The sequence below is a fragment of the Microtus ochrogaster genome, linkage group LG4, assembly GCF_000317375.1.
Source record: "Microtus ochrogaster isolate Prairie Vole_2 linkage group LG4, MicOch1.0, whole genome shotgun sequence".
NCBI classification, from domain to species: Eukaryota; Metazoa; Chordata; class Mammalia; order Rodentia; family Cricetidae; genus Microtus; species Microtus ochrogaster.
In genome coordinates, this window is record NC_022030.1 from 5,802,316 (window position 1) to 5,822,635 (window position 20,320).

A 20,320-nucleotide genomic window follows, 5' to 3' on the forward strand; every position below is an offset into this window, starting at 1 on the left:
TATCTCGGGGGGTGGGAGGAGATCTAGATAGGTAGAAAAGTTTGGGACACTGACTCCGGATTTCAGAAGGCTTCTTTACTAGAGAACTCCCTCAGACTTTGTTTTTGTTTGGATTTTTAATTTTTTTTTAGCTTTTCAAATTGCATACCGAGTCTTTCAGGCTGTCCTGGCTTGCCTTACACTCCTGTGCTCAAGAAACCTTCCTGCCTCTGAATAACTGTGACTACAGGAAGCAGCCAAAGTGCCTGGCTTCCCTTGAGTTTTAAGTGTGCTGGTGTGTAGCCGGTCTACCAAGGAGTTAAGATCTCTTACGTTTCCCAAACTTGTTTTGCCTTGGGAACATTAGGATTCTGAGAGAGATAGCTTCTTACTCAGTGATTTTTTCCACGTAATGCAAACCTTACATAATATTACTCTGGGTTACTAGATCATTGAATCGAGAAAACCAAATATGAAGGAGAAGAAAGATAATAATCTTTTTAAGATTAATCAAGAGCACGTCCCGTTCACTTTCATGGCAAGTGTCGTTTATGGAGGAGATTTGCTTTTGAATTTTCAAGGCTTTAGCTTTGACCCTAGATTTTGTTTCTTGTAAATAACATGCCAAATTTTGGTCCTCAGTGGAAGGAAGTCAGTATCCCCATCAACACTATATGATTGTTAGCATTGTCAGTATTTGGGCTCATGAGTCCCTGGAGTATCCTTGCTTACTATGTGGGTCTGCCTTCAAATTGGGATGAGCACAGACTCATTATTTAGTCTAAGTTAGTTTTCTCTCTCTTTCTCCCGTACTTAGTTCTTGAACACTTCCAGCAACCACGACAACTCAGGCTTGGATGTGCCTGCTTTAACCTCTACCCCTCTCAGCGGTCACAAGCTGACAACACCGTGTCATAGAGACCAGACTGTGAAAACCCAGAAGGAAAATTCCATGTAAGTCCTCGGCTCAGGAAGAAAAATGTTTATATTATTTATTTTAATGAAGACAGTCCCAGAAGTTTGACCCCCTTGTATATATGCAATTCATTCACTGTATGTATCCTGTGCATTCCCACAATGACTGTATCCTCAGCATGTTACGACTAACCAGGAAACGAGCAAACTGCTTTTTCTAGTGCAGTCTAAGTGCACACAACGGTAGTTTTCATGTACTTCTCGCAGCCAATTTTTCTTCCCATTATTTTTTGATATTCTTTTTAAAAAAAGATTAAAGCATTCAGAATAGAATTGAGAATGGTTCATAGTTTACATTTTTTAATTTTACTTTTTCTTTTTTATAAGATATATGCATTAGGATCTCTTTAGATACTTACAGGAAAGAATTATGTATGTATGTATGGATGGATAAGTGGATGTATGTATGTATGGATGGGTGGATGGATGGATGGATGGATGGATGGATGGATGGATTTATGTATGTGCGTATGTATGTGTGTATGTGTATTTCAAAGCCCAAGGTGATTAAGTAATTGAAAAGAAATACATTCTTTGAAAGAAATGCATTCTTATTGCTTCCAAGTAAAAGCAAAGTTTTAGACATTAGCATGTTTTCTAGTTTTGGCCCACTTGAGGGAGTGGCTAAGACTGATTTGTAAGTGATACCAGATATTCCCAGCACTTTCAGTCCAGGACCGTCACCTGTATTGCTGGGACCATCCTCAAAAGATGGGAACTGTTTTAGAGCTCTTAGTCTTAGGACAAAGTATTTTGAAGTATTTGTAGATCTGCAATATAACAACAATCGAGATCCACTATCTCTTAATGGCTATAACGAAAAACTGTGGTTATGCACTGAGGGGGGTGTAAGCAATGTGTGTCTTTTTCATTGAGCTTTTGATGGTTCTCTTTCTCAGCTTTAGGACGCCAGCTATCAAAAGGTCAATCCTTGAAAGCTCTCCAAGAACCCCCACACCATTCAAACATGCCCTTGCCGCTCAAGAAATCAAATACGGTCCCCTGAAGATGCTAGTAAGTTCAAGAAAGGTCCTTAGATTTAGCGCGCTTACCCGTGTAGACGATAAGTATCCTCTGATCCAGAAATATCCACTCTTCCCTTAGCCTCAGACACCCTCCCACTTAGTGGAAGACCTACAGGATGTGATCAAGCAGGAATCCGACGAATCTGGAATTGTTGCTGAGTTTCAAGAGGATGGACCCCCACTACTGAAGAAAATCAAACAGGAGGTGAGTTACCCTAGCTCCCCTGCACTCTGAACTGCGTGGCATCCATGCTAGGTGGCGGTGACACTTTCCTCACGAGACTATCATGCAAAAATAGTTGAAAGGCACTGGTGTGCTGCAGACTCCCATCTTCCATTTGAAAATTCAGTTACATCAACTTCTTTAGACAGAAAAGATGCTAGAGAGGGGTACAGGGAGGAAGGGGCAGCAGGCTTATACTCCACTTTCAGAAATTACTGATATAGTGGTAATGAGGTCACCGATCCAAATCATGGCCAAATTAATTAAAGCAAGATTTTTTATTCATGCATATGGGCTGACCCTCTCTATCACAGGGCTCAAGAAGTCAGCATTGAACATGGGGAAAATAAGGGTTTTTATAGCTCAGGGGTAGGGGGTTACAAAAGCAGAACATAAAACATAACATATTAAGCATACGCATGACACGTTGGTTATAACAACCTCCTGAAACCAAGACATATTTGCAAGGTGATGGTCATAACAGCTTTTTGAAACAAAGGCATGGTTGTTGTTTCCTGAAACAGAACCATTTGTACTTAAGGTCATAGGTGGGGCATAGCCCAGTCCTTGAGAAACAAGAGATTTAATCATAACAGGAATGAACCAAGTTTATCTTTCTGTAAGGCAGTTTTCAGGCCTAAGATGGAGGCAAGGCTGGTTTATCAATAAGGGGGATGGATAGGTGGACAAAGAGACAGGCAGGCAGGCAGAGACACAGACAGACAGACAGACAGACAGACAGATAGGAGATAGATAAATGACAGATTCATTTCTGTCATCTTAAGTACCAAAGAAATAGTTTATTCTAAGACAGAATGACCATGGCCAGAGAACATAGATTCAAGAATAGGAGTTTCCAAGCCCAGCAGAATGAAATTTTAACCATCAGAAATCTAAGTGCTAACTTATTGGGAAGAGCCATTGCCAACAGGTTGAACCCGCCAACCAGGCAAGACTTTGTGTTCCAAAGACTGGGGTAGAAATTTACACCTGACAGCGAGTGAATCCTGGAAGTCTCTTCCATAACAAAGCACTTCCTCTTTGCTCTTAGGTGGAGTCACCCACGGATAAAGCAGGAAATTTCTTCTGCTCAAACCACTGGGAAGGGAACAGTCTGAGTACCCAGCTGTTCGCTCAGGCGTCTCCAGTGGCAGATGCCCCAGTGAGTATCACGTGGGCTCTTCTGTGATGGTGTGTGTGTCTCATGGACTCCCGTGGTGGTGTGGGGGACCACAGTGCCTTTGGCTCTCTCTCTTTATGTCGTTGGGTTTCTAAGTATTCAGACCCACAGATTCCTTTGCATTTGCTTTGTCTTCTAAATGTCTTATTTCCTTCCAGTTAAGCAATCCGTGGTTTGGTTCCCTGCTACCTAGACTGTCGTGGTGTGCAGCAAATGCTTGGCATTCTAGGTCCTACCCTGGGGGTCCTTCCATAGCCACAGGAGAATGGTCCCGTACCAGATGCTCACGTTCTTTAATTAAGATTGCACAGTGTGTGCATATAACCCATGCGGTCCTCCTATATGTGCTTTAAATCGCTTTCAGATTAACTCCTATCTCTCATGGTGTGTAAATGCACTTTTCTGTGTCAGTGTTTTGGTTGGTGAACCCATGCACTCAGAATGGAAGCTCTGTCACCTTGCTCTGGTTATTACTACATTCTAACAGTTATTCTGTGGATAGTGCCTCCTACATCTTAGGGACAAGCGAAGCCAGTGAAAATCGTTGATAGTTACTCAGTGTGTACTAACTGCTAAGTACAAATTCAAAGGCTTTAGGTAAATTCATTCTTGTAAGCTTCAAAATAATGTTGCTGACATTTTCGCTTTCATTATACCAACTGCGCCACTGGGTAACTTAATGGTTTAGCGAGCGGCTCAGTATTAGAAACTTAGCTGCGTGGTGCTGCCTTAGAGCTTGGAGAGTGTTTGCCAAGGCCGCACTTTCACCATGTACTGCGCTGCTCTTGATTTGTAGTTCTCAAATACTTCTGGGCCAATAGGGAACATAAAGCGCTCTCGTAAGTATGTCTCTTGTTTTCAGAAGCATGGATTAATAAACTCATCGGGTAGATAGATTTTTTGTGTACATGCCATATGTCTAGAATTAGGTGGGACCCTGCAGCATTCTTATTGTTTGGGGAATGTTTGCAACAATGGGTTGGGAAGCCAGTATAGAGTCGGCTCCTTTTGGCTCAGAGAGGAAGGAATTTCTGGCAGACACTTGCATGTCTCCATGCTAATGCGCGTCATCTCTCAGTAAGCTACTCTCCAGAGTTGGGTTTATGTTCCTTTTTGTATTATCCCACCTCATTTAAATTTCAAATGATTCCTTTCCCTTTAGAATATTCTCACCAGCTCTGTTTTAATGACACCAGTGTCTGAAGACGAAGACAATGTTCTCAGAGCATTTACAGCCCCTAAAAACAGGCCCTTGGTGGGTCCCTTGCAGGTAATGACTCTTCTAACATGTGGTGTCTTAAAATTCACTAACTGCAAATCTGTTACCTTACGTTGTTTTTTAATGTTTTAGATAAAAAGGAATGATGCTTCAAAGCAGCTTCTTAGTGTCTAGAACTCACCCTGTGTGGTGTTTTTGTTACTACTCATGTGAGACACTGGAAATTCTTGTAAAATCAGGGCCCCCAGCGTGATGAAGTGAAACATTTTTTTTTAAACTGTAACTGAGACTAAAATCATGTGTTACCCTAGAATGTGCTAGTATCTCCTTCTGCTTTTACACAGTCGTAAAAATATGTATCTATAGGGTTTTTTATTTCAGAATTTTATTATGTATGCTTGCCCTATCAACCAGTAATCAAGAGCTGAGAGACTAGATCTCTAAGGAAATATGAAATTAGTTAGAAATCAATTGCAGTGCATTTGGCTAGGAGGACAAAAAGGCAGCCATCAGTGCTACCCGGATCATCTGGGATGACCATCTGCCATCAACTTTTTATATCAAAAGAGATTTCCCTTGTAACTCTGAAGTAGGTGTCTATTGATGCAATACACACAAATTCCAAATTAATCCTGAGCCAAGTGTAAATCAGAATGCAAATTTGTTCCCTCAAATTATTTAAAGCAGCTCCCAACATTAAATAGCCTAGCACCCAGCCAGCTGCAGCTCCCCCACCCCCACCCCCGTTGTTACTCAGAGGGAAATTCTACCTGATAACCTGGTTAGAAGTAAGAAGTCTTGTGTGATGCTGTAGCAATGTAAAAGGAGGGTAGACTGTGAGAGAGCTGACCTCTGTTTATAGGACCTTCCCACTACTGGACTGGGTTAAGCCTGCTCTCTCCAAATTGTGAGATTCTTCTTCACCCCTCTGTGTAGCCCTGATGGGCCCTGGAACTCACTCTGTGGGCCAGGCTGACTTTGAACTCACAGAGGTCGGCCTGCCTGCCTCTGCCTCCTTAGTGCTGGAATCTAAGGCTTGAGCCACCACCACCCAGCTAAGTTGAGAGAATGTTAAAACCTGTTTTCAAGTATTTGTGATAGTTGCTATCATCTAAATATAGTTTTATTATTTCTTTGGGTATTTTATGCATTATATCTGGATCATAAGCATCTGCAGCTCCTCCCCTTAACTCCTCTGAGATCCACTCCCACCGCCCTACTTCCCAAATTCTCGTCTTTGTTGTTGTTTTATTCGATAACCTATTGACTCTAATTTGGTCTATCCATAATACTTCCGGGTGTGGAGCCATGATCTGCAGCATGACAGAACTGCCAGGCGTCTCGTGCTCTGAATGAAACTGACTCTCCCTCCCTAAGAAACCATCAACTGCCCATGACTCCCAGCTAAGGGTGAGGGTTCATGCACCCCTTCCCACTGCATCCTAGACTGTTGACTGGTGTGGCCTGGTGCAGTCAGCTGCAGCTGATGTGGGTTTGTGGGTGCCATGGTTCTCTCATGCCCAGAAGACACTATTCTGCTTGATGTTTCCTCAGTCTCTGTCTCTTACAGTGTTCTAACCCCCTGCCCTCCCCACTCTGTGGTGATTCCTGAGTTTAGAGAGAGTTGTGACATAGATATTCGTGGCTGAGCACTTCTCAGGCACTTATTCTCTCTATCCCATAACTTACTGACTCCAGTTTAGCCAATTAGGAGTGTCTGTTAGCAGCCATCCAACACACAAAGAAACTTCTCTGATGGGGGTCTGGGGGCTTCACTAAGAGACTGGTAAAGAGATATGAATTTAGAGTTTAATACTGTGTTCATTTATCAAAATAATAGTAGATTTAAATATGGGCCTGTAAACTCCCCAACCATGGGTTCTTGAGCAAATCTGTAGTACCCAGTATATGCTTACTCCTATGAAGCAGGCCTTAAATTTAATAAGAAAACAGTTGGTTACCCCCTATCCATTTGTGCCACTGTTGCCACCATGGGTGTATCTTGCTATGTGGGTCATTGTTGCATTTCACAGTGTAAAACTGGGTAAAACTGGTGCCAACTCTCTGTCCTCTCACGGTCTTCAGAGCATCTTCCAGTCCTGTGAAAAGTAACCAGTATGGAGGGAGCTTCCTGGTTAGTACCGACCCAAAAAGACAAACATCGCATGTAGATTTTATTGTTGGATCTTTTTATTTGTGTGTTTAATTTGGATAGCCTGTATAATCTAGGAGTCTAGAAGTGGTTCGTTGGTGTGGATGGGGAAGAAAGATCTTAAGGGGGAACAGTAGAACAAAGGTGATATGAAGGGGAAAAATAGGGATAATGGGGGAAGGTTGGAGTGGAGAGAGGGCTGGAAGGATGGAACAGAAGGTGCGGTTAAGACAAAGACAACCAACACTAAGGATGTTCGAAAAAGCCATGTGGAATCCTAGCTGTATAATGGTTTTATCTATATAATTTAAGTTACCCTACAAAGAGGATTATGCTCATTTCAGAAGCATAGGTTGCTAAATAAAACATCAAGTGCTAATTGGGGGATAACTCCCCTCTAGATGCCAGTCAGAAGTACCGTGGCAACCCCAAAACAATACAGGCTGTTGCCGTTGGGCTCGGTTGATATTTAGACTCCACTGGTGAAGACTCTGCACACTTTGGTCACAAGACACGGAGAAATCAAGTTGGTCCTTGTTATCACTTTTTGGGTAATACAGACAACCAGATGAGTTATAGGTACAGATATTCATTAATTCAGCTGGATCAGTTTCCTGTTGCTTTCCTCAGATACTAACTGCTTTGATGAAAGATGCGTGTGGGCAAGAGTATGGGAGAAGGAAGGCCAATACTTATGCAAAGTCAGTTCTTGGGGCAGTCATGCTTGAGTTGGCTCTGCGTAGTGCAAACTCAGAACACCACAAAGGTACGGGAGTTGGCCTGGTGGGACACAGAAAAGGGATTAAAAGGATGTCAGGGCAAGGGGCAGCCATTTTATCAAGAGAGCTGGTGTAGAGGGAAACCCTTCCTTTGTTCCTTTGCCCTTGGTTCCAAAAGCATTGGATTTGACTAATGCTGTTCATACTTTAAGGTGCATTAAGTTTCATGCACATTTTATAGCCTAGTCCTAAGATTCAGTCAATGTTTACTGAAGCTATACAGTGTAGCCTGGTGTGAAGCTGCACGGCTTTTATCTGAGCATTTTGGAAGCTGAGGCAAGCAGATCTTCGGGTTTGAGGTCAGCCTGATCTACATAGAGTTCCATACCAGCAGAGTTGCACAGTGAGAACATGACCAAAAAAGAAAAAGAGAGAAAAGAAAAGAACAGAAAAGAAAAGAGGGACCATTTTGAACTTCACAGTGAATGTGTATATTTGGTGGCAGCAATTATTTCATATATTGAAAACTCATGATTATGCTCCTAAAATTAAATCCTATTGATTTTTGCCTTAATCAAACAGTGGTTAGGCCAAACTATTCAGAGCTGAACGTGGATAGATATAAAACTTAATAAAAAATAGGTCGTCTAAAATGTCAGTCTGACGTTTTCATGTTGTTTGAGGCTGGGTCTCTTTACCACTGTGTAAGCCAGGCTACCTGGCCCACGAGCTGGAGTCTGGGGAGATCCACCATTCTCCAGCCTAGTGTCTCCACACGGGAATTGCATGGGTTCCGGGTATCAAAACTCGAGTTACCAGGCTTCTGCAGCACGTATCTTTACCCACTAAGCTCTCCAGTCCCTACTGCAGCATTATTAGTGCTATGAACATTTTAAAAGCCAGTATGGGACTTTGTCAACAAGGGCATCTAGTGTCTAAGACTATAGATGTTCACATGTGATTCCTAAAATGTTTCAGACTTTCATGATAAAGATTGAAGAGTACATAAAATGAGTCTGAATATTTAAACACATCCCTAATGTTCTTATTATCTCAACCCAGCAACATTTGAGCAATATTATTCCTTACCTATGAGCCTGTGTTTTTCTCTTTCCCTTACCCCCACCCCCAGCCAAGTGGTGCCTGAATCATGGCTGATCTCAAATATTACATACACTATGTTTTTATATACCTATCATAAACTCTCATGTATAAATTAGGCATTGAGAGTAACTACAACTAACAATGAAATACAGCAAATATAATGATACACTGTAATATATGTTATTTTAATCCCATGAATGCTTATTTCTGAATACTCTAATACTGTCTGACCGCCGCTGACCCCCCCCCCCAATAATAACAGAAGCTAAAAAAACACAAAAAACCCAGAAAACAAAACTGAGGGCAGGGCATAAGTAGATCCTCTGTTTTCTCATACAGCAGTGATTTTGTTTATTTAAACATAGTTCTATTTCCTGCATTTCTGTTGGATAATCCAGTCGGAGCTATGGGTGAACATATCGTGCACGTATTAAATGACCTGGCTGTTTGACTGACTTAGACAGTTATCTGGCTGTGAAATAAATAATCTGACAAGAGCAAAGTACTGATGGAGGCACGTGTGTTGGCTCATAGTTTGAGGGTACCATCCGTTACAGCAGCAGGAGCTTGAGGCTGCTGGTCACATCCAACCAGGAAGCCGAGAGCAATAAACGCTGGTGTTCATCTTACTTCCTCCTTTATAGGCAATCCAGGACTCCAGCCCGGGGAATAGTGTTGTCTACATTTTGGGTGTATCTTCCCTTTTCAGTTAACTAACCAAGATACTGCTTGAGATACTCTAGAGGCTAGCCTTAGATGATATATTCATTAGATAATCCCTCCCAGAGTGCTCAGAGACTTGTCTCCCGAGTGATTCTAGATCCTCTCAAGTTGCCAATCACTCTCAACCATATCTCATTGAATAAAGCGCATTTTATATAATCTATAACTTTTTAAATTCTTACCTTTAATAAATTAAATGCTAAATGGTTCTTTAGCCAATCCATCTAAATATTTTTGTCACAGCATAATGTTTTTGGTTTTACACCATGTTTTTTGAAATGGGGTCTTACTATATTCTAGGTAGCCCAAGCTGGCCCCAAATTTGTGGCGATCCTCTTGCCTTTGCCTCTTGAATGTTGGGATTACAAATTGTAATTCCCTGTGCCCAGTTTTCAACTGAAAAACAAATTCCCCAAATATTTTCAATTTGAATGTTTTATAAAATGCAAAATATTTGCCACTCATGTGGTGTAATTAATTATGAAATGTAAAATATTTGTAATTAGTTACAAATGTAATTCAACATAGTCTTAATAATCCCGGTCTGGATTATGACAACACATTTTTAGATGGCAGCTATTATCATTTTGGGGTCCATATACTGAGTGCTTTATGCCTTTGTTTCTAATATATATACTATTGAATAAACATGCCTACATGCAAAACATTTGATATTTCAAGGTTAGAAATATAGGAAGCTGGGATGGAGGTATAGCCGATGGCATTCTTTACTGAGCATGTGCAAGGCCTTGGGTTCCATCCCCAGAACCACTAATGGAGGAAGGGAACGCGAAGTGCAAGAAACTGGAAGTATTAAACTTTATTATGATGAATTTCAAACATACAGAGATCTGGAAACTATTGTGTTCTCAGCAGTGCCTAACAATTTGCCACGTTTATCTATATGAAGCATTAAATGTAAGCCCAGATATAATATCTTATTCAAATGTATTTCCAGGCTCTAGAAATCGGCATTTTCTGCGTAACGCCACACAGTTATCATACATCAGTAACAATCATTCCTGAACACTCCGATTCTCAGGGCATAGTCAGCTTTCTCTAGCAATCAAAGGGAAGCAGTCTCGTTTACTTGCTTGATTAAAACTGAAATCGTTTCACTCATTGAGGTCGATTTTCTCGTTGCTCCAATCTCCTTGGACTGCATCATCCAACGGCCTAGCTGCCGTGGCGGTGACGTCTGTCGTCTGGGATTCCTGGAAAGTTGTGCGTCTCGGAACTGAATATTCAGTTCTCTCTACTTGTTGTTCGCCCCGTGTCCTTGCTCTCCTTTGGACTCATTATTTCCCCGAAGTGCTCTGAATCCTGTGTAGGGAAATGATGGGTAGAGGTGAAACCCTGGGGCTGGGTGTATGTTTTGTTTTGTGGCTTCTTACGGGGACAACACAGAACTTACCATGGGGCTCCTAAAGTTTAGGTTGTGAGCTGAGTCTTTAACCGCTGGGCCATCTCTCCAGCCTGATTATGGTTTATCGTCTATATGTCTAATAAATTAATTTAAGTAAGCAGAAACATAAAAAGTTTATGAGCAATTGTACACAGCCATGTGGTCTGTCTTTCTTTCTCTCTCTCTCTCTCTCTCTCTCTCTCTCTCTCTCTCTCTCTCTCTCTCTCTCTCTCTTTCTTTCTGGTTTTTCAAGACAGGGTTTCTCTGTGTAACAGCTCTGGATGTCCCGGACCTCTCTTTGCCGACCAGGCTGGTTTCAAACTCACAGAGATACATGCGCCTCTGCCTCCCAAGTGTTGAGATTAAAGACATGTGCCACCCCACCATGCCCAGCTCATATTTGTTTCTTAAATTATAGTTTCTTACCCTCTTTTTCAGAAGGACTTTGTTGAAGTTGCAAAAGCATAACTGTTGGGTTTCTTTCTCTATTAGACATTTTTTTTCTTTAATTTTAAACTGAAAGTGAGTGCACCCATAACTAGTTTGAGACACTTTGGTGTCTGTGTCTTTCATGTGGCTCAGTAGGTGTGAAACTTTCTCGTTTTCTCTTTAACAGTCCTTAGCCTATTCCCCAAGTTATGGGGGGAGTGGGCTGGAGTCTGGATGTGTGTACAGGGATCACAAAGGGAGAAGCAGAGAGAATATTCATTCATCTTAGAAAACTCAGTTTGGGGCAGGAAAGTCGGATTTGTGGGAGGCCACAGAGTCCTTCCTACTGCTCAGTGTTTACCCTGAGAGAACTGAGGTAGACACCCAGAGAGAGTTCCTCCACGGGGGAAGACTCGCCTGCTTTTCTGTGTTCTTTCAATTTCCTTTGCAGGCTGAAAAACACTCTGTGCTAATACACACATCTCAAGGTAGACATTCATATCGCCTGATTCAAAACTGTACTCAAGCTATAAGTTGCCCGAGTTTCTGTATTTTTCTCTTAAATTATGTTTCCTTTTATTCCTGTTTCAAACTTGAGTGTAGGAGCTGTGTTTGTCGGCTGTTTCACTCACTTTCCTCTTTTTTTTCTGTAACCACAGGATGACAGCCTTAAATTTTAATTTCCTGACTTGGTTTGGCAGGGCCTTACTCTTTAACTCTTTTTTTTTTGTTAAGCACACAATGAGTTTAAATAAATTTATTACATAAACACATTCTCAGATCAGAGAATTTTATGGGACTGTAACCAGCAATTGAGACTCACTTCTCTCTCTCTCTCTCTCTCTCTCTCTCTCTCTCTCTCTGTCTCTTTAGATTTAATTTTTGTTCTCTGTGTTTTAGCTGTTGCTAATCTTTCTGTGACTTGTTTATTAATGTAGTTTAAACTGCAAGGCCAGCCCTTTCCTTGTGACAGGCACTGCACAGAAGCTTCATGAATTCCCATGTGGCTCTCCTGAGGGCTTAGCACTTCCTATTTTGATGGCTTCAGTTCATTAAATGAAGTAAACTGCTCCTGCCTATGAATTGAGGACCGTGGTATATTCTCCACTCATCTCAGAAGGTCGCAGTGAAGAGCAGTTGGATATGATGCTGTTTCCAAGATGGCAACACATGAGCCAATGTGTTCCAATATTTATTATCAGAGGAAAACTGTGCACACTCTCTGTCCTTTAAAAAGGACGTAGCTCAGTTTGTAGAGTGCTTGCCTAGCATGTATGAAGTGCTGGGTTTGAACCTATGCCACATAAACCAGGTATGAGACCTCATCTTACAATAATCATAGTAAATGGATGAAAGATCAGGTAAAGAGGCCTCACTCTTGCCAGATCTTCTTGTATTGCTGTGCATTTTTCTTACCAGCACACCCTTCCCTGCGCTACCTTGCAGAACCACGACAGTGGGTCACTGAAAGAAACAGACTGATCAACTGTTCAGAAACTCGGGGAGTCAGGCCTCTTGGGACTGTGGAGACAAATGGATGACAGATAGACTGGGTTTCTTTCCTTTTCTGCGGTTGTGTTGGTAACAGGAAGGCCTGTGGACAGTGCACATTGTGCGCATCTTTCTACTGTGCTGTGGAACACAGTCACTGTGACTCCATCCGGTCACCGTTTTTCCCCTTACATTGGCAGAAATTCATGTCACCGTCAGAAGTGTTTCGGTGACCTGCTTTCAGTGGGTGATATAAACCAAGCAAGTTTTCTGTGTGCCTCTCTGGAATGGAGCTGAGAGAGGCCAAGCAAACGTGGCTCTCAGATGAGCTGAGTCTGCCTGCCCTGCCCCAGTCATTCCAAGATGGGCACGGCTTTGTTTGATGATGTTTAGAATAAACACTGAGATAGAATCTGCCCTGCGGAGGCCAGGGAAGATAAATGGCTTTAGAGTAATTTGGCAGTTGTCTGGATGTTAATAATCAGATCCTAGGAGGTGTTCAAGAAAAGAGCTGTTCTAAAAATTTGGGGTATCCCAAGCTATAGGATATAAATGATTGGAACATCTATAAAAATGTAAGAATGCAAACCTCTAGAGACAGGTGGGTCAGAGCCCATATATACAAAAGACTGCTGTGGGCGAGCACTTGTTAATTTAGCCTAGGAAGTGGAGGCACTGGTGGACAGGGAAGTCTATTCGTCAGCTGCATAGTTCAGCCCCTCCCATAGGCACTCTGAAGGCATAAGCATTTCATTGCGCATTTAATTGACCTTCCCTCAGCAACATCTTGAATTAAGATACAACCCAAATTTTCTATGGTATCCTTTATGAATGACATTTTAAACAGGTGTCCCCTTGGCAAGGAATTCTGACTTTCAGAATTTCATTCAAGATAGGATAAGTAATATTTTGTTTGAGTGAATGAAATAGAATCAGAGAATTCTTGCTTCTGATTCTTTAAGCACCATCCATCTATGCTTATTAGTTAAAAAATTAAAAAAACATAGAGTTTCCTGGGCACCTTGACCTTAGTAGACACTGTATAAATGTAATAATGCTAACAGTTGTTCAGGTGATGGAAAAAACTATCTGGAGTCTAAGTGAAGATGCTAAAATAATCCAATTCTGGTCAGGTTGTGGTGGTGCAATCCTTTAATCCTAGCACTCGGGAGACAGAGGCAGGTGGATCTCTGTGAGTTCAAGGCCAGCCTGATCTGCAGAGCTAGTTCTAGGACAGCTAGGGCTATTACATAGAGAAACCCTGTCTTGGAATGAAAGAAAAAAAAAAGATAGTCTAATTCTGGCAGAAAACCACCTATGGACATGGTCTTGTCTCCTTTCATTTATTCTGCTTCTGCAAAGGGTCTGGGTAATTTTTTTTTCAAAGTGCTTTAACAGGATATCCCAGTTAAAGTTTTGACAGACTGTTTATAGTTCACTTCTGCCCAGGGGCAATGGAAGATGCATTACAGGATAAGCAAGGTGACTCTTGGGTAAGATTATTAACATTGAAATGACTTCAGACAGGCTGATGTCTGCAGAAGACCAAGGGTTAGTAACAGAGCAAGAATTCACGAGGTCTGCAGTGCCTACTGACTTCCTTAAAGTAAATGAAACAAAAATTTAGGGGGTGAAAACAAGAACACACAGACTTGGGTGACAGTATTAAAAAATAATCCTTAACACTAAAACACCTAATCCTATGTCAGAGCTGTCATCTGCTTGAAGGGCTTTTGTAGGGCCCTGGGTTCAAGATCATAAGACAAAGGGGAAGCTCTTTTTTTTTTCCTTTTTCTGGTGTGTGTGTGTGTGTGTGTGTGTGTGTGTGTGTGTGTGTATTCATGTTCATTCGTGTGTCTGTGTATGTGTGTGCATCCGTGTGTGTGTGCATGTGTGTATTTGTGTGTATTTTGGGAGAAGCACACACACCTCAAGTGCTGTCCACTCCACCTTATCCCTTACCTTTTTTTTTTTCTCATCGAATCGTCCAGTGAGCTAATCTGACTGACTGGTGAACCCCAGAGAGCCACCTGCCTTTGCCTTCTTAGTGCTAGGGCATCAAGTGCACACTACCGTGCCTGGCTTTTTATTTTTTTAGCACTCCTGCCTATCAAACTTGGGCTCTTCCTCATTGCAAAGCAAATACTTTCCCCACCTGGCTATCACCCTGGCCTGAAGAACTTCTTCCTTTTAACCTCAGAGTCCACCTATCTGATCTTGCTTTCCTTTCCTGCCACTGGCACCTGTGTGTCCTCAACAGTTTATTACATTCCCTGTGGGGTGGGCCTACTGTGTGCTCTCCTAGTACAGAGAGAGCTGCTGGGCCCGTGCTCGCTGGCCTTTCTGTCCACAGTGATTCTCACACACAGTAGCTTACTGCACACTACTGTGTGCACACCAGAACCAGGTGTTCGGTAGCCCTAGACTGCAAGCCTCTGGACACGTGCTGAGGAATTTGGATATTTTTGTTGAATTTTAGCTTCATAAATTCTCCTTTGCTGTAGGAGAGGCTGGCCATTTGGAAAGTTCCCACAAAGTGATCATGAAAAATATATGGTACCTTTTTATTATAGTGATTCCATGTTAGATGTCTAGTCCTGAAGGAAGAACGAAGTGCAAGTCCAGGGATAATCATGTAGGGGACTTGTCAAAGTTACAATTCTATTAAAATTGAAAACAGAAGTTAATAAGAACTCCTGAGCACACTTGGACAGTCTGAGTCACCCACCCTACCCTTCTACACAGGCTCAGAATGTGGCCATCACCAAAAGGCACAAATAAAGGCAAACAAAACTGATTTTGCTGTGGAACTTTAAGATGATGAATCTGCATGTTTAGAAATTGCATTCCATATTAATTGAAGCCTAGTAGAAAAGCTCAATTTTTTTAATAGAAAAAGCAGAGAAAAATAGAAATAATCCTTTTTTGCTTCTATTTGTTTTCTCCGTTTGTCCCTCTTTCTTCTCCATTTTTTTGAAGACACGTATTCATTGTTACTATATATCTGTATACTTTAACTCTACATAAACAGTATCATAGGGTCAGGTACTGTGTTAGACTCCCCCATTCATCATTTGACTCCCAGGATCCTCTCTCCTTGTTCTCTGAGGATCTATTTAGTCATTGATCTTAAGCACCTAGAGCTTTCTGTGTAAAGGATGCACCCATTGCATTACTGCCTCTCAACCACTAATTCCTGTTCTGTAATTTGCTCAGGACTACCAGCACTAACTCAGTCACTGAAAATAAAACATAAAACTTTAATATTTTAGGTGATTTCACGTGTCTGCCTGCATTTCTGTGCTGCGCTGGAGAAACTTCAGCTTCAGCGAGTAAGCAGTGGATAAAACTGAAGCAGGGGCTTTGGGTGAAGAGAAGCGCTGTGCAGAGATATGTGTGCTTGTCTGCACATTTGAGTCCAAGGAAATATTCATTTTACACCTTCCTAATGCTGTGACCCTTTAATACAGTTCCTCATATTCTGGTGACCAGGAAATAATCATTTTACACCTTCCTAATGCTGTGACCCTTTAATACAGCTCCTCATATTCTGGTGACCCCAACCATACAATCATTTTCATAACTCTAATTTTGCTACTGTTATGAATATGGATATAAATATCTGTGTTTTCTGGTGGTCTTAGGGGACCCTTGTGTTCTATTCCCCCCCCACCCCAAAGGGGTAGCCATCTACAAATTAAGAGCCACACTGGTTTAGAACCATTTCAAAGAATGTTGTAACTAAATTTATTGCCTAGGAAAATATTGAATGTGACTTTGTGTTAGAAGCCAGGCTAGACCACGGGCCTTCTTTGCTGTATCATGTCTGGGATATGCCATTCCTTGAAAGCCTGACCCATTTGCTGTGGGATATGACAAGTCGCATGTTGCACCTCTGAACACTTAGAGTACACTGTGCACTTGAGTGTGCCCTTTACATGGATGGGGAGGCAGGGGGTGGGCTAAGAGGCTGTGGCCCTGGGGAAGTGAGAACATCGCGTGCTGCAAACGTTAAGTCGCTGGAACCGGGAAACCTCAGCCCGATGGCAGCAGTGTCCATCCAGGGCTGTTGTTTGCCAGCAAGCATGCCACTTCTCACTCCACATCCCCATGGCTCTGTGTGCCTTGGGAGGTCCTGGTAATTGAACCCCTGAATTTTCTTATCAACTTCCTCACTGTGTTCTTGGCAAGATGTCTGCTAGGCGCAGCCTCGCATATTGCTTAGGGGCGTGCCTCTTGTATCCCTTCAGTTCAGCTTCTTGCTCCTTTGTTTCTTAGCGGTGCAATCTTGAACATGTTGCTCACACATGCTCTCTTCCGTGTTAGCTTCCTGATATGTAAACTAGGTGGGAGACTACAGGGTAGCTATGCCATGGGTATTTAGTGTGAGTTAACATGGAGTTAACAAGGTTGTAGGCGGTACACAGTCAGGGTCTGGTCCATGCTGTTGTGTAGCTACTCTCTCCTTCATCTCTCTGTAGCCTTTTAAATGAAGACTGTCCAAATCACTAACTCCCCACCCCCACTAGGCTTCCCCTCCATCAATTTTCTACCTATGCTCCTCTCAGTGCCTCCTGCCCTTTTCGGTCGTTTGTGGACTCCGCAAACCACCACAGACTGTTTTTACATGTTATAAAATCACATGTGCAATTTAGCTCTCTAAAGAAACACCAGGTTCTGGAGGGCAGAGCCCTTGTTGGTGGAGACAAGACATGGCTATGTAGCCAATTGCTGGCCTGGAGCTTACTGTGTAGCTTAGACTGGCCAAGAACTCTTGATGTTCCTACCTCTGACTCAAACGCTGGGGTTACTGTGGTTCATATGATCTTTCTTACTTTCCTTTTGTCCCATGAGAAAGAACTCCTGTTTAATGTCAACACCAGGAATAGTGTGTTTCCTAAACTGCTGGCTTCACTTTTGATTTGGGAGCTTATATTTGTCTTCTCCGAAATGGCTGCTGGGAGCTTAGAGACTCTCCGAAATGGCTGCTGGGAGCTTAGAGACTCTCCGAAATGGCTGCTGGGAGCTTAGAGACTGAGCGCCATTTTGCCTCTGTCCAGGCACTGTGCTGTTGAAGATATAGTTTGTGTACAAGTCTTTCCCCCTCTTCAGGCAGACCAGTGCTCAAGCCCCTGTGTGCACACCATGGCATGGGTTTGGGCATCCAAACCCCACTGCTTCATTTTTCAGTCCAACTAACGTTTGTCTGGACCTGCCTCATGGAGCGGGTGTACAGTGTACATGTATGACTGAGTCTACGCAGGCCCCAGTACTGTCTCTGGGGTGTCTGGACATTGTTCATTAGTTCTGTCCCGTGACTTCCAATGTACCCGTACAAGCTAAGCTAAAGTAGGGCTGGAGATGTCACAGACTACTTCTGTGCAGTACAGGAAGGCCTGAGCCAGCACTTGGGAGGTTGAGGATGGAACCTTAGAAGTCCATGGTCAGCTCAGCTACGTAGTGAGTTCATATTAATAAAGTGAATTTTGAAATACAATGTGTGTATATAGTTTACACATATGCATCAAAATGTGTAGGCTTTATCAGGAATTGAGGCATTACAGAAGTTAAGTCAAATTTAATTGACTTAATTAGGTAGTTGGCTCATGCACTCATCAGTTTGTGAGTGAGTAAAGGCCTAGAACTTGCCTTATGTATCTGGAGAATGACACCCCGTCCCGCTCCCACCATGTAAAACTGCCGAAGAGGCGGAAGGCATCCCAGTAACAAGATGTCACATTGTAAGGAAACATTGGCTCTGAGGGTCCCATTCTACCTGATGACAAATGGCTTCCTGGCATGGACTGCATCCCACCTGGCTGCCCGGCTGGGGATGCCCCCTTGGGCCACCTGCTCTTCCTACTCTGACCCCCGCTGTCTCCCTTTCTCCCCCTCAGCCCTGCAGTGGTGCCTGGGAACCAGCCTCCTGTGGGAAGACAGAGGATCAGATGACGGCCTCTGGTCAGCCTCGAAAATATGTGAACACATACTCGGCTCGGACTCTGGTCATGTGAGACATTTCCAGAAAAGCATTATGGTTTTCAGAACACTTAAAAGTTGACTTGTGACCTATCATTCCTCAGCATGGATCTCTTCCTGCCTGAGAGAAGAACCTATTTTTGTTGTGGTACAACAGTGCAGAGCAGCACCAAGTGCGTTTTAGTTGCATGGAATCTTACTGGGTTTCACCCAACTAAAAAGGATTATTTTTAAAAAAATTAATGAATAACAGTCTTACCTAAATTATTAGGTAATGAATTGTAACCATTTGTTAATATCATAATCAGATTTTTTTAATAAAATGATTTATTTGTATTTTAGAGGATCCAACAGATCAGTATTTTTGACTGGGGTAAATTAGAAAAAAAAACTATACAAAGAAATTCCCCAGTATTTCACATTTCTCAATCACTAAGGATACATACAAATATTTTTATAAACAGTGAAAGCATTATTCTGAATGTTGACTAAATACCAAGTAGCCATTCATGGAGCCTAAAAGACTCATTTGTAGTTAATAATATTGGAAAGACATTTATTATGCTAAACCAGTTCATGAGGAGTTTTTGTTAGCTTGCTTTAAAAATTATTACTGTATGAAATAGTTTTATAAAAAATTATATTTTTATTCAGTAATTTAATTTTGTAAATGCCAAATAATTAAAAAAAAATGTGTTTCGCTGCTATGGTCTTAGCCTGTAGAGATGCTGCTAGTCAGAGAGGCAGTAGAGCTTGGATGAGAGAAAAGAAACTTGGTATTAGAGAATTGATTATTCACTAGTATTTCAGACTTTTTTATTTTTATATATATACCTTTTCCTTTTGTAACTGGAAAACTTATTTGGGAGATTTTTGCATTTGTTGTACATTTTCTTTTTTTTTTTTTAAAGGAAAGTTGTTTCTTTTTTTGTTATTGTTGGTTTATAAAAACATGCATTGCACTTCTTGTTTTTGGGAAATTTATGTTGTTCATGTCATATGTTTTGTTTTGAGTTCAGTCTGACTGTTCATGGACTCAGGCACTCTGAGTCTGCTCAGCTTTCCCCATAGTTATTAAGTGTATGGACCAGAACTGCCTCGTGGTTCTTATGTTTGGGGGGAAGACAAACATGGAAGTCAACAGTCGGTTTCTGCCTCGAGAACACTGGGTACAAGATGGCCGGCCCTGAGCTTCTGAAACGACAGTGTACTTACTGCCTTGTAGCAAAATAAAGCTGTGCCCATATTTTACATACTTCCTGGCCTCTCTTACTTTTGTGATTCGGGGTAGTAGTTACACATCTAAGAAAATGGGACAAACTCAAAACACCATTTTCTTTCCAAAATATGCTTGCCATCTAAAATGTATATGGTATCTTTGCCACAGGAAAAGTAAAGACAAGCCAAGTTAAGTCGTTCATAGAATGATCACAATGACAATTGGGTAGACTCTTTCATCATATGTCAAGCAAGGGCTCAAAAAAACTCTTGAATTGGAGGAGGGCGGGAAACATACTTATAGAACTACTGTTATCTGGGCTGGGGCGATGGCTCAGCATGTAAAGTACTTTCTCCATTGCATAAGGTCTCGAGTTCCAATCCCCAGAACCCACACACAGTCAGACAAGGCATTCAGGTGTGTAGTCCCAGGTTTCCTATGGCAAGATGGGCGGTAGAGACAGCGGAGGGAATCCCCGGAAGTTTGCATCCAGTGAAC

The 20,320-nt window shown here is 42.1% G+C and overlaps 1 protein-coding gene across 2 annotated transcripts in view; it reads left to right on the forward strand.

The window, feature by feature from the left end:
* The window catches only part of Myb (MYB proto-oncogene, transcription factor), a 30,838-nt gene extending 12,016 nt beyond the window's left edge, over positions 1-18,822 (forward strand). For both annotated transcript variants that reach the window (XM_026786341.1, XM_026786342.1), the window contains 6 exons: positions 797-933; positions 1,854-1,968; positions 2,059-2,184; positions 3,254-3,364; positions 4,545-4,652; positions 18,522-18,822. In XM_026786341.1, the coding sequence (XP_026642142.1) occupies positions 797-933; positions 1,854-1,968; positions 2,059-2,184; positions 3,254-3,364; positions 4,545-4,652; positions 18,522-18,638 (714 nt within the window). In that variant the 3' untranslated portion in view covers positions 18,639-18,822. The remainder of the gene's footprint in view (positions 1-796; positions 934-1,853; positions 1,969-2,058; positions 2,185-3,253; positions 3,365-4,544; positions 4,653-18,521) is intronic.
* Positions 18,823-20,320: the final 1,498 nt, after the last annotated feature.